This window comes from Tachysurus vachellii, chromosome 4 (assembly GCF_030014155.1).
Source record: "Tachysurus vachellii isolate PV-2020 chromosome 4, HZAU_Pvac_v1, whole genome shotgun sequence".
Taxonomy (NCBI): domain Eukaryota; kingdom Metazoa; phylum Chordata; class Actinopteri; order Siluriformes; family Bagridae; genus Tachysurus; species Tachysurus vachellii.
In genome coordinates, this window is record NC_083463.1 from 702,458 (window position 1) to 717,500 (window position 15,043).

Below are 15,043 nucleotides of genomic sequence, written 5' to 3' on the forward strand. Positions count from 1 at the left end.
TGTCAAAAAAGCAAAAACAATATTTTACATGTGACTTTATGGAGTGACTGATGATCGGTTTATTGTTTATTTTATTATTTAACAAATAAATGATTCTGTGAGATTTAAAGTCTGAAGAGAGTCAATAATGAAGAACATGATTTCCACTGAAACCTTCATTAACATCACTGTCACCATTCCTAAGGTCAAAGGTCAACAGTAGATGAAGCTTATGCTGATGATTAGATCAGAGTTTTTTCCTCACGAGTCATCAGTAAGTGTGATGGAGTCACTTTTATAAACACAAAGCAGGAGATCATCAAAAAGATCCAGACACAGTCAGAGCGCTGAAATTCTCCACAACATAAACAGAGATTTCAGCAAGACAACAAAAAAACAACATGTTCAGAGTTCTACACAAATAAACTCGAACGGAACAGAAATAAACAGGAACCAGCTGATGACTCGAAAGTACAGAGTTTAAGTTGTAAGCAGTGAAAAGGATATGAATGTATCAAAATTTTAATAGCTATTCGCCTGAGCAGACTAAAGGGGCTGATGATATACAACGAGGGTGTGGCACTGAAACGGAAGATCGTTTTCCCTTTGTTTAGCACTATAAAGGTCTGCAGAGAGAGAGAGAGAGAGAGAGAGAGAGAGAGAGAGAGAGAGAGACAAATTAACAAATCAGAAATTAGTGAAATCAGAACATTGAAATTAAAGATGAAGTAACAGACACATATGTAATTTTCTATAGAAATTAATTTTAATTGTTTATTTATTTGTTTGTTTATTCAACAGAGAAAATCCATGTTAATAAACACCAGTATTTATTATGTCTCAATGTTCATCTGCTGTTCTTGAAGTAAAACTGAAATATTCTGTTTCCACATGTACTCATTATTAATACATCTGAGTTGCATGACAAAATAAATGTGACAAAAATGAGCAGAAAACCCTGAACGAAATAATGATGGTAGGTCAGATTTCCACTGTGTAACATTCCTGTGTGAAGGTCAAGGACCATAAACTTAAAGCTTAAAACATTAAGCAGCAAAGTGTTTCTCATGATATAATAATAACTGGAAGAGAACCGCAGTGAGCACTGGCCAAGAGAGCAGACCATTTACTGGAAGGGTGTAACACTAATGCTAATGCTAACGGCTAACATCACTATCCATCAAGAACAGTAAGTGCTGACTCCGAATCAATGAGGGGGAAGAGCACTGCAACGCTCCCTCAGAATCTCACTGCCTGGCTGATGTGGCAAAAATCATCCTGTGATCTCTCAACATCCTTTAATCACTCCAACATTGTTAGTAGTGCTCATAGTAGGTATTATTAGTAGTAGTATTAGTAGTAGTAGTATTATATATAATAGATATGATGAACTCTAGCTGAAATATCTCTCAGAATACTGCTAAAGGATGTTTATTTTGTTTGTTTTTTGTCTTTTGTTGTTTTTTAATGGAGAAACATTATAACCATAAAAACATGACATGGCGCCCCACAAGGTTCTGATTTAAGTCCATTAAAATTTCTATGTTTTACCTTTAAACAACATTCTCTATTCATTTAGCACAGTTTCTACTGGATAAGAAGTATAACGATTCTTGTGTTCTCTGTCATTCATTCCTTCATTCATTTGTATTCCTTTCACTTTTCCTGGTAGGTGTTGTGGTTGGCTGCAGGCTGAGGAGCTTGGTTTAGAATCCTCTATCCATGGCCACAAATTTCAGCTCCTCCTAGAGAATCCTCAGAGGTTCCCAGGCCAACTGTAAGATCTAATCTCTCCAAGAGGATCTGAGGTTCCAGAGGACAAGAGGTTGTCTTAACACCAAGCCAACTTTGCAAGCTCCTGTCAGTTTAATCCCTGAACATTGAACTGCTCATGCTATTGAGAGTAAACCTAGGAACTTTGTACATCTAGAAACGATGCTTTCTGTTTTCTCCTTATAGATCCTACATCTTGGTAACATTACTGGTAAAGTGATACTGATAACACGCAGCTATATGTTTCAGAGAAGTCAGATGTGAGTCACCAGCTTAATAAGATTGAATATTGTGTGATGGACATTAGACAGTGGACGCTTCTAACGTCCTCCTACTTAACTCTGACAAGACAGAAGTTCTTGTACCAGGACCACAGACAGCTAGAAGTAAGCTTTCTGATTACAGAGTAACTCTGGATGGTCTTTCTATTACATCATGTGCAGCAGTAAAAGACCTCGGTGTGATTATTCACTTTCATTTTTTAGCCCATATAGATAATATCCAAACGTAGGACTCACTCTAACATTCACTCAACTGATGGTGGAGTGGATGGTGTTTTATGTCCCAGGGCTTGTCACCTTATCACCTTCTGGCTGTCCCAAAGTCTTGCTAACAATCTGGGCTTTTTCTTTCTCTCTATCGAGCTACATGTTCCTCCTGCTACCTGATGAAAATATATATAAAGTCTATATGAAGATTCTTGTATGATTCTAATTTGAAGTTTTTTTCCTCGTCTCTTCTCAAGGACTTCAGTGGCCAGGTCAAAACAGCTAAATCTCATCTGGACTTCGGTAAAGCTCCTTTGCGACCGTGTCCATCATTCAAAACACTATGTCAATAAAACTGAAGTGAACTGATGTATTTCCTGTGAGAAAGCGAGGTCACAGCTGTGAGCTGCGTAGCAGGTTTGGGTGAAACTACAGAAACCGCGAACTGTTCAGATCAATCTTCATCATGAAGTTTGAATATATCACCACAGCAGTGGAACTCCATGAGATGGCATACAGAATGGAGGAATATCAGAAAGTGGAGTGTTGTCAGCTCAAGGAGGACCAGTGTGCACCACTCAAACCAATGTCACCTGTAAGCTTGTCTGATCAACTGAGTGCATGTCTGAGGACCTCACCTGGTCTCACACCACCTCCCAGACCAATAAACAGAGAAGAGCTCACCATATGTTGTGGTGATGAAATGTCACTGAGAGCTTCCTCAACAGCTTCAGCACTGTCATCCCTGTTGTGGGAACTATAGTGTTTCCTGCAAAGGAACGTCAAAGAACCCTCTGCCTCGAACTCCAGCTCAGGATCTCTTCCACAAACACTGCCTCAGTAAATCCACCAGTTCACCAGCTGACACCTCCCATCCCTCCCTAAACTAGTCCTCCTTCATCCAGCTGGTAGAAGATCCCAAAGTGTCCAAATTCCAGAACAACTTCCTGCTACAATCAGTCAGGCGCCTCATTAATCACCGGCTGCTTGTCCCAACGTTAACGTCTATAGAACATTAACACTTTCTAATCTTTAATCTTCATGTAGCTAAAACTCTTCAGTATCCAGTAAAGACTTTAAGTTCTGTACACAGAACATGTTCAGGTTCTTCACACTGTGTTTATTTGGCTTTTAAGAATGTGGGAAAAAATCTTTTTTATTTATTTATTCTTTTACGAACAACTCGGCATTACCCTCACATCATCATTCTGCAGCACACAGACACACAATCACACACGCTAACAAACAATCACATACACACACACTTACGCAAACAATCACACTCACATTCTCTTGCTTTCTCTCTCTCTCACACTCACACACACACACACTTGCAACACAATCCACACACAATCCAAACACACACTTACACACACACTTACCCACACACAATCCACATACACACGCACTTGTTTTCTCTCTCTCTCTCTCTCTCTCTCTCTCACACACACACACACACAAAATCACACTTTCTTGCTTTCTCTCTCTCTCACACACACACACACACAATCACACACACACACACAAAAACACACGCACGCACACACTTACACACACACAATCACCCACAATCACACACACACACAATCACACTCACACTCACACTCAAACGCTTTTGATTTCTCTCTCTCTCACACTCTCTCTCACACACTCAAACACACACACACACAAGGGGAAACACCAGAGACACTCAGGGTGTGTGAGTGAGAATCTTCCTGAAATCTAATTAGATTATAAATAGATGCAGTAATGTTGAGTTTCTCTCTGTCTTTCTTTCAGTCTGTGGCCTGCTTCAGTCCATCCCTCATTCCTCTCTCTCTCTCTCTCTCTCTCTCTCTCTCTCTCTCAGTGTAATTAAAACAGCATGTTTCAGTAAAATGTAAAATGATGCGACTCGTATGTCAGACATGAAAAACATGTCGTCCGTTTCAGGCATCTGTCAATTAGACACTGAATCCTGAAGCTGTGAATAAACCAGCAGGCTCGGTGTGTTACTGAATATTGAGTACAGGCTTTCCCCCCACACACACACAAAACCACAAAAACACACACTCACACACACACACACACACTCACACAAACACACACACTCACATACACACACACAAACACACACACTCACGCACACAAAAAAACACACACACACTCACACACACATGCACCCTCACGCACGCACACTCACACACACACTCAAACACACACACAGTCAAACACACACTCTCTATCACACACACACTCACACATACACACAGACAAACAAATATACACACACACCACTGCGACAGACTGTTGGCTTCCCACCCTCTAAATATTGCTCTATTCATCGAGGAGAAAGCTGCAGAGCGATCCATCCTCTAACCTACATACTGAACACCGCCTCACCTCCAGAACTACCCATTAAAGGTAAAGTCTAGCGCTTTTCCTTCGAACGTCTCTTACTCGGACATGTAAGGGCAGATGTTGTGGTGTTGTACATTTAAATACACAATTAAATCCTCGGGAACAAAGTCTGTTCTCAGAAACAGACACAAGACAAATCTTTTCTCATGGACGGTTAGGTTTTACTTTCACACACTGCAGCAGTAAAACAGTTACAGTAAAAATCATCTTAAATTCCTTAACACTTTCCTCAACACTGCTGTATTTATACAAAATACACACACTCATTGTATACGATGAGATACCTTTTTTTAATCTGTACTTAATAAAATATATGTATATTAATAAATTATTGCATTAAATATTTAAATCCATTAATAAAAAATATAAACCATACATATACATATAAACAATATTCAATAAGATATCATGATATCCACAAGCTGGAGAAAGTCTAATGTGACACTCTGAGCTCATTTTTAGTGATATTAGATCATCACACACTCAATGAGTGTCTCCAAGATGGCGGCACGGCAGTAGCACACAGCAGCCACTCCGGATACAATATGGTGCTATTTACGGTTTTTAGCCTGACTGTTGCTAGTACATGGACACCAGAGAAAGCTTTGTTCATGTAGACAACCGCCATTCAGCTAGATGGACACACCCCGTTTCGCACCGACAGAAATTCAGCTCTGCGCGGTAAGGCTTGCGATGGTAGTGTGATTGTTTACATCAACACGGAATGGTGCAAGGTGCAAGGCAGGGCATACAGGCAATCAAAGTGATGCCTCCCTCCCATATGAGCTGAATGACTTCTACACTCAGTTTGAGGTGCAGATCAATGTAGCGGCAAAATAAGACCATCCCTCCCCCCAATGATCAGGTACTCTGTCTATTCACGGCTGCTGGCTATATGCAGAGTTAACCCACGGAAGGCTGCTGATCCAGACAACATTCCTGGCAGGGTGCTCAGGGAATGAGCTGAACAGCCAGTGGATGTCTTCACTGACATCTTCAGAATTTCCCTGACAGCGCTATTGTACCTACGTGCCTCAAGACATCCACCATTGTCCCCACCCCAAAGAAGTCTACAAAGAAGTGTCCTGCCCCAATGACTATTGTTCTGTCGCACTCACACCCATCCTTATGAAGTGCTTCGAGAAGCTCGTCAAGAGGCACATCAAGACCCAGTTTCCACCCTTGTTGGACCCCCTACAGTTTGCATATCGTCCAAACCGCTCTACAGACGATGCCATTACCACGGCACTTAATTTTGTCCTCACCCACCTGGAAAATAAAGACAATTTTATACGAATGCTGTTCATAAACTTTAGTTCAGCATTCAACACAATCATCCCTCAGCAACTGACTGGGAAGCTGAGCCTGCTGGGACTAAACACCTCCCTCTGCAACTGGATCCTAGACTTTTTGACTGGGAGACCTCATTCAGTCCAGATCGGGAACAGCATCTCCAGCACCACCACACTGAACACTGGAGCCCCTCAGGGCTGCATGTTAAGCACACTGCTGTTCACCTTGCTTACTCACGACTGTGTAGCAATGCACAGATCAAACCATATCATCAAGTTCGCTGATGACACGACTGTGGTGGGTCTCATCAGCAAGAACGACAAGTCAGCATACAGAGAGGAGGTGAAAGAGCTAACTGCCTGGTGTAGAGCCAACAACCTGTCTCTGAATGTTGATAAAACCAAAGAGATGGTTGTTGACTTCAGAAGAGCACAGAGCGACCACTCTCCGCTGAACATCGACGGATCATCTGTAGAGATCGTCAAGAGCAGCAATTTTCTTGGTGTTCATCTAGCGGAGAACTTCACCTGGTCACTCAACACCCCCTCCATCGCCAAGAAAGACCAGCAGCATCTCTACTTTTTACGAAGGCTGAGAAAGGCACATCTCCCTCCCCCCATTCTGACTACTTTTTACATAGGGACCATTGAGAGCATTCTGAGCAGCTGCATCACTGTCTGGTTTGTGAACTGTACCATCTCTGATCACAAGACCCTGCAGCGAATAGTGAGGACAGCTGAGAAGGTTATTGGAGTCTCTCTTTCCTCTATCATGGACATTTATGCCACGCTGCATCCACAAAGCCAACAGCATTGTGGATAACCACACACCCCTCTCACACACACTCTTCACCCACCTGCCGTCTGGAAAAATGTACCGAAGCATTCAGGCCCTCACGACCAGACTGTGTAACAGTTTCTTTCCACAAGCCATCAGACTCCTTAATAACTGAACTGAACCGAGCACAACACACACATGCACATCAACTGTATGGACTGCACAGACCTACACCAAATACACACACTTCCAATATACATCCATCAAACTGTTTGATGCTGTTTTGCGCACTGTTTTTTGCTCTTTGCACATTCTGTCTGACATTTCAGTCGATTGCTGTTTTGCACAATACTTTACAACACCCCATGTAACTGCTGATATAATACTAAGGTGTTCATTCCAGTATTTTTGTACACAATATATTGTTGAACATACAGTATTTACACTGGTCACTGCTGTTTCTGTTTATTGTCTTTTGTCTATTGTCTTTTGCGTGCTGTCTTGTTTGCACGCCCTTATTTGTCCTGCACTGTATTTTGTCTTGCACTGTTTGCACAGATGCACTTTATGTATATAGGACTACTTACTAAGTCCTTAGCCCTGTCTTTGTTTTATGTAGCTCCATGGTCCCGGAGAAACGCTGTCTAATTTCACGGTGTATTGCAACAGCTATATATGTCTGAAATGACAATAAAAGCTTCTTGACTTGACTTGACAATACACTGCTGTATGTATTGGTCCTGATCTTAAAACATTTGGAATTGTGATAATGCATCATCTCAAAGCAATATAGTTTTATTATCACTATGCTTATAAAAAATGTTGAACCTTCAGTCGTCCCTCTGTAGAAGTCTTCAAGTCTTCAGTGTATGTAATGTTCACACACCATCTGTGAGGGTTATGTGAAAAAGAAACCAGTTTCATGAGTCTGAGCTCACACACTCCCTGTGACTCCACACTGCTTGTTGTGATCAAGAGCTCCAGACCTGCAGGTGGCAGTGTTAAGTCATCAGAGCACTCAGCCTACACTGCTGACTGAATAAAAATCACACAGTTTTACACCAGCATTTAAAACTATTCCACAATTCCAACAAAATAATAATAAATTTATATAAATAATGTTTTTTAACAAATAAATATCCTGAGTGGTGGTGTTGATGATTCAGTGAACAAATTATTTAAAAAATGTTTCAATAACACACCTGCACCACAGTGTTTCTCTGATTTTGTCTCCATTAAGGAATTAAACATCCACTATAGACATTTTATAAGTCTGGAGTTAATTAAATAAGTGCCAGAAGCCTGTGACTAAATTATAATTATAATAATCAGTGAGCAGATGTGGACGAGGAGCTTGCTGTGTGTTAAAGGAAGTTTTGGCGTCCCCTCTGGTGGAAATGTAAAGTGTCTGTAAACATGCCTCCTCACGTCCTGCAGCCGAACCGCCGCATGGTTCTGTGCTCACTGGGTGAGAACATGATCAGAAACGCAAGACAGCCAGCTAGCTACTGCTAATCAGAACACACTTTCCTCCTCTGATGGAGTGAGTGGATTATTCAAGCGACATAAATGACTCAGCAGAAGGGGTTTCTGAGTTTCTCTTCCACACTGACCTCTAGCCGTACGAGTTAAATCCAAAAACACAAAAGAAGAAGTGCACAGAAGAGCAACGAGACACAGGAAGAAACTGAAGGTCGTTAAACCGAACTGGGCCAGAACTGGAAGCTAAAATCTCTGGTCTTCTGAAGTTTGATCATTAAAAATAAGGATTCAAATACTTACTGATGTTGTAATTTTATTGACGTCTATTCATATTCTATTCTTTTCACACACAAATCAGGGTTGTCAAATGATTCTATTCCAGAACATCTCTAACATCTGGCCTTTTGCAAATGAACAGCAAGTTCTTTTCTTGTTTTATTCTTTCTTATTGTTTTATTCTACTGCCACATCTTATTTCTATAGTTTATTATTGTATTAAGAAGCAAAAATGATGTTTTTAGTCGGGTTATAAGTTAATGTGCATTTCATAACTTTTCCTTTATAGGAGGAAGTAACTAAAGTGTATTTTTTGCAGTTTGAGCAAATATGAAGAGATTAATGTAAACATTCAAGTAGGAATGACTGTAGATGCTAACGTTTACATTTATCTTTATTTCATCTGTACTACTGAGGATTATAAATCTAATCTAGACAGAAAACTAGTCTAGTTATTTAGCTAGAACTAATAAAAGTGTTGTTATGGCTACAGTAAATTAGCCAGTAGATGTTCAGAATGTGGGGGGCACGGTGGCTTAGTGGTTAGCACATTCGCCTCACACCTCCAGGGTCGGGGGTTCGATTCCCACCTCCACCTTGTGTGTGTGGAGTTTGCATGTTCTCCCCGTGCCTCGGGGGTTTCCTCCGGGTACTCTGGTTTCCTCCCCCGGTCCAAAGACATGCATGGTAGGTTGATTGGCATCTCTGGAAAATTGTCCGTAGTGTGTGATTGCATGAGTGAATGAGAGTGTGTGTGTGTGTGTGCCCTGCGATGGGTTGGCACTCCGTCCAGGGTGTATCCTGCCTTGATGCCCGATGACACCTGAGATAGGCACAGGCTCCCCGTGACCCAAGGTAGTTCGGATAAGTGGTAGAAAATGAATGAGTGAGTGAGTGAGTGTTCAGAATGTCACATTTTATATTTGAACATTATCTTGAAGAAAGATAGATGATAAAGTGATATAAAATATTAAGTATAAAGTAAACTTCTCATTTAGTATTCCTGGTTTTCAGACATTTCTCATATTCTCAGCAGACATGATGGTTAAAAAGCTCTGAAACCTGAACGTGTGACAGAAAAAAACAAATCACAGTTTAGTGATTAAAAACCTTGACAGATTGACATTAAATCCATTATTGAAAAAGAAAAGAGTACGACATAACTGTGACTCAACCAAGAGATCATGATGCCACCACCACCATGCTTCACAACAGCCAGGTCCAGACAGTAATATGTGTATAACTTTATTAGTCTGAGTCTTTAGTCTGTTATAATCTTATGGTTTGAACAAAACAGAATAAAACTTTATCCATTTTTAAGGAAAAGCAAACTTTTCAGGTCTAACTGGTATTTCACAACAGCTATGCAAATTATCTAAAGAAATAGTTTGCATATTCAAATCATTAAATGAGTTTTCCTTCCTATATTTAGAAAGCCACACCCATCATTCCATCACACCCGTTTTCCTGAAACACCCACAGCTTGAAAGGAAGAGGTGATATTTCACTTACTTTCTTGTTCAAATAGAAGGGGTCCAAGTCCTCCAGGGGCACTGCCACCATGTTCGAGGGGACATCCCCGTAGATAAAGGGCAGGCCCTTCCCTGCCTCCAGGTCGCTGTTGGGCTTCGGCCCATTGTTCTCGTCATCGTCACGATGACTGCTGTCAGACCGCGGTTTGACGGGTTTCTTCTTCTTCTCCTCAGCGATGCGCTTCTCGATGTTGGCCAAAGACTCCGGGGTGAATTTTTTGAAGCTATCGGGGCCTGGGGGTGCGAGCAGCGGGGCGGCCATATTGTCATCCTGCAGCAGAGCCCTCTTTATTTAGAATCCATCCAAGACAGCTGGTTCTGAGGGACCGAAGGAGACACGTAAAAGTAAACATCGTCCAATTTATTGAACACAGAACACTTCAGATAGGTGTTCTGATGTGAAGACAGATATGAACAATATCTTTGAACTCTTCAATTGTACTTAAAAAAAAAATATGATCTCATGTTCTCACAAGTACAATATGATTCAGTTAATAAGAAAAACAATGAGCTAAAATAATATACACAACAAAAATGGTCCTTTTGACAGCACGACTCCAAGAGTGTTAATCTCAAATCCTTAGCAAATTACCAACAATTACAATCTTTTATTATTTAAAGAACATTTTATTCACTTTCTGTTGTCTGTTCTGTTCTGTCAGCTCTAAACACTCGTCCCCTCAGCAGTCTCTCTTCATTCTCTCAGCTCTAAACACTCGTCCCCTCAGCAGTCTCTCTTTATTGTCTCAGCTCTAAACACTCTTCCCCTCAGCGGTCTCTCTTTATTCTCTCAGCTCTAAACACTCGTCCCCTCAGCGGTCTCTGTTTATTCTCTCAGCTCTAAACACTCGTCCCCTCAGCAGTCTCTCTTTATTGTCTCAGCTCTAAACACTCGTCCCGTCAGCAGTCTCTCTTTATTCTCTCAGCTCTAAACACTCGTCCCCTCAGCGGTCTCTCTTTATTCTCTCAGCTCTAAACACTCGTCCCCTCAGCGGTCTCTCTTTATTCTCTCAGCTCTAAACACTCGTCCCCTCAGCGGTCTCTCTTTATTCTCTCAGCTCTAAACACTCGTCCCCTCAGCGGTCTCTCTTTACACTCTCATCTCTAAACACTCGTCCCCTCAGCGGTCTCTCTTTATTCTCTCAGCTCTAAACACTCGTCCCCTCAGCAGTCTCTCTTTATTCTCTCAGCTCTAAACACTCGTCCCCTCAGCAGTCTCTCTTTATTCTCTCAGCTCTAAACACTCGTCCCCTTAGCAGTCTCTCTTTATTCGTTCAGCTGAGAAAAATCTCAGCTTGGACACATACATGTATACACAAACATACAAACACTGGAAACTCCTTCACCACATCATACACACACACACACATTCACACACTAGAGACTCCTTCACCACATCATACACACACATACCACACATACACACACACAGGAGATAAAGTGAATGAATTTACACTAATATGTAATAAAGCTATAGTGACATCACCATACTGAATAAGCACAAGATCACATCAGTCAAAATGCTTTGACTCCAGTGTAGGGTAGCTACACTATTCAGACCAAAGAAAGTGCCCCCATCTGAATCACACATCATGTGGAAGAGACACACATGGTTGTGGAGGTCAGGGGCACCTACTTTTGTCTGTATTGTGTAGTTAACCCTACTGTATGTTAAGCTGCATTTAGTTGAACTATGATGTATTTAATTTCATAAATCTGGTCTAGATTCAACCAACTATTGTCTCTTTAATCATTCATCTAAACTCTGATATAAACTCATTTAAAAGTGATATTTATTTCAGCGGCCATTTTGACATGACATCACACTGATGGTGTTGAGGAAAACTTCCTATTTAAACTATATGTTTATTTCTAGTCAGCTGAATTAAAAGCAGCATGTGTCTAAATGTTAGCAATCAAAATGAATTTCCTAGCTAGCTAGTTTCTTTACTGTGTTTTATGTGCTCACGTCTTGAGGCAGTTTAATGTGGTATGATGTTATTTTTAAAACTAATAGATTTTAATATTTCAGTGATTCAGAAAGTTTTGCTGGAATCTTTCTTGATTTACAAAAATCACTTCATTTGAAATAAATAGAAAATAAAACAATTCATCACCATCAATCTGCTTCCAGACCAAAGACTCCTGCTAGATCAGCTAGCTAAAGCTACTGAGTGCTAATCTTAAATACACAAAGCTAAATACAAAACTATTTTATTTCATGTTTGTAAAATCATCACTTGATCATCATCAACATCTTTATTCTGATAAATTAGAGTATTATGATAAAAAAAACAAGCACATTGATTGCTAATCATTAGCATGCTCAATGTAAACACAGAAACCAAAACCAGTTCATACAGGTTCAGTAACAACTGGCTGATTCTTCTTAATGCTAGCTGCTAGGCTAAATTAGATAACATCATGCAAATAGCATTAAAAGTAAGAAAGTGAGGAAAGTTTGCAGTTAAACCCTGAAGCAGAATGTTTACTGTACGTGTAAAAAACATCACACTGATCTGAAGCTCCGAATCACTGTTCAGAGTAAACACTAACAACACAGCAGGTTATTTTCTACAATTGTTCAATTCAATGTAAATTTACAAGCAACAAATCCAAATGATCGTTTCAAACGATTCCTTGTCTCAGATCCTGACGTGAATGTTGTGCAATGTTTGTTCAGTTCTTTAATTCCTGCAAAAATATAAAATATTTTCTCATCAGATACAAGCTCTCAGTTCATGAATATGGAGCCATGACCAAGAATAAATAAAACTTTGAAGGAATCAGATGGTGAGACATTGCTAGTGTCTCTGGAGAGCATACGTGGCTAGCACAGTTAGCTGGTTTTGCTAATCAAATCTGGCATAAAGTGAGTGTGTAACATGTAAACACATAAGACATAAAAGCGTTATTTAATGCACTCCCATGGCACAGGCCACGCCCACAAGCAACAACAACACTACATGTCTCCAAGAGATAAACAACAAACAACGTGAGAGGTTGCTCCTGCTAGTGTGAACATAACCTAATTTTCACACTGGTGTTCCTTTTCCAGGTCGAACACTTCAGAAAGCTAAGACCCCTTAATCACAAACACAGATTAAGGATGAAACTTTTTGCACAGTGAATTCAGATAAATGTGAAAGCAAACCTTCTGTGCACATGAAGCATCAGACAGCAGACACATCTGATCTCTCTGAAGTAAAATGCTTTATTTTTTTGCTCAGATGTTCTTAGAAGATCAGATTAACCACTAAAAGTAATGCGAATGAAAGGATCCGATGGTCATTCGGCCTGTCGGCGGTGGTGACGCCCTGCAGATGCGCTGAAGTGCAGCTATACGACGCACTCACCGACTGAGACACAGCCAATACTTCAATTACACATACAGCAGCTTTACACACCGCTTAGAGTCTGCTCTTAGAGTTTACTGCAGCACGCACACACACACCCACACACACAGCTCAGCTTTCAGTGTTCTTAATGAATCAATATTATAATTCCTGACAATCAAAAAAAATTATGATTACACAGTGGATTAAATAAACAAGAGAAATTATGAAAAATAATTTCAAAACATTTAAAGGAATTATAATGTTCCATTGATTCAGAAAGTTTGAGTTGTCAAATTAATTCAATTAATGACATGTCAATTAATGACAGTCTAAAGATTTACAAAAATGGTTTCTGATTCTAAACTACATTCAGTTAATCATAAATTGAAGCCATTCAGATAATAAAAAATCACTTTTGATTCAAATTAAAATAAATCAGCTCAGTTCATTGTTTGTCTAAACATTTACAAAAAATTCACTGAATCACTAACTGAATAAATTCACTGTTCAAATAGTTGTACAAAATCAATTTGGTTTAGTTTAAACATGAATCTGATAAATTTGTTGTCCAAAGATTGCTATATAATTTTTGTGCTATAACTTAATGAATCATGAATCAAATGCCAGAATCTTCACAGTGAGATGGACAAACAAACTGTCACGAGACTCGAGATGTAAGAAGTTGGTTGAATTGGGGCTCGTTATTACATGAGCTGCCATGTTGTGCAGTAACACACACACACACACACACACACACACACACTCACACAAACACTCAATCCAGATCTATAATCTTTCTATTCATTTATATCTGAAGCCATATTTTAAAGTTGCAGTCCGAGATGTTAGCCGTTAGCTGAAGATCCTTTGTTTAGCATTTAGCTCATCAAAGCCACACCCACTACAACCTAGAACATTAGAATGTATGAATGTTAGCCTAGGAGGCGGAGCATGTGGGGTTTTTTCTTTACTTAAATCAATAATCTGAAAAGAAAAAACAGTTTTTTTTGAAAATCAGTGAATTAAAAAAAAAACTGAATCGATTTATTGTTGGACCAAGATTCAGAAAAATGTTTTTGATCCAAAGATCAATAAATCAACTTGAAATAGTTTGGTAATTTGAGGAAGAACTTTATTACACCCACACACACACACATACACACACACACATACACACACACACACACATACACACACACACACACACACACACACACACACACACACACACTGAGAGTCCTGGATTTAAATTACTATTATTAAAATACAAAATTACAACAATAATAAATAACATATTTCCTTTCCATTTTAGAAAACCTATAATTATATATGGTAGAAAATCACACAGAATTAGCATCTTTATCATCATCATCATCATCATCATGACCTTCATCATCATCCCTGAGCTGCTTCAACAGTCTTCATGGCCTACTTGTGCTCAGGTTTTCCACAATCCCTGACACGCTGGAGACTCTCTAACTCACGCCGTGTGAACCCATAACAAACGACGGACGCTTGTGACGTCACCACAGCGATGGATTGTGACGTCACCACACACTTCTCTGACATATCACCTGAGATCTAAATGATTATTTGTTAATAACTTTTACACTCTGGATGCAGCTGATTTATAGGTTGATTTAGGTTTAAAACTGTCTATACAATGGTACAGTCTACAGTTGTGTAATATTCATTTTGTAAATAT

At 39.8% G+C, this 15,043-nt stretch overlaps 1 protein-coding gene across 1 annotated transcript in view; it reads right to left on the bottom strand.

Moving 5' to 3' along the window:
* scn8ab (sodium channel, voltage gated, type VIII, alpha subunit b) overlaps positions 1-15,043 on the bottom strand; it is a 70,684-nt gene that overhangs the window by 54,758 nt on the left and 883 nt on the right. The window contains exons 2-3 of the mRNA XM_060867267.1: positions 9,981-10,318; positions 486-605 (exon numbers count right to left, since the gene is read on the bottom strand). Of these exons, the coding sequence (XP_060723250.1) occupies positions 486-605; positions 9,981-10,262 (402 nt within the window). The 5' untranslated portion in view covers positions 10,263-10,318. The remainder of the gene's footprint in view (positions 1-485; positions 606-9,980; positions 10,319-15,043) is intronic.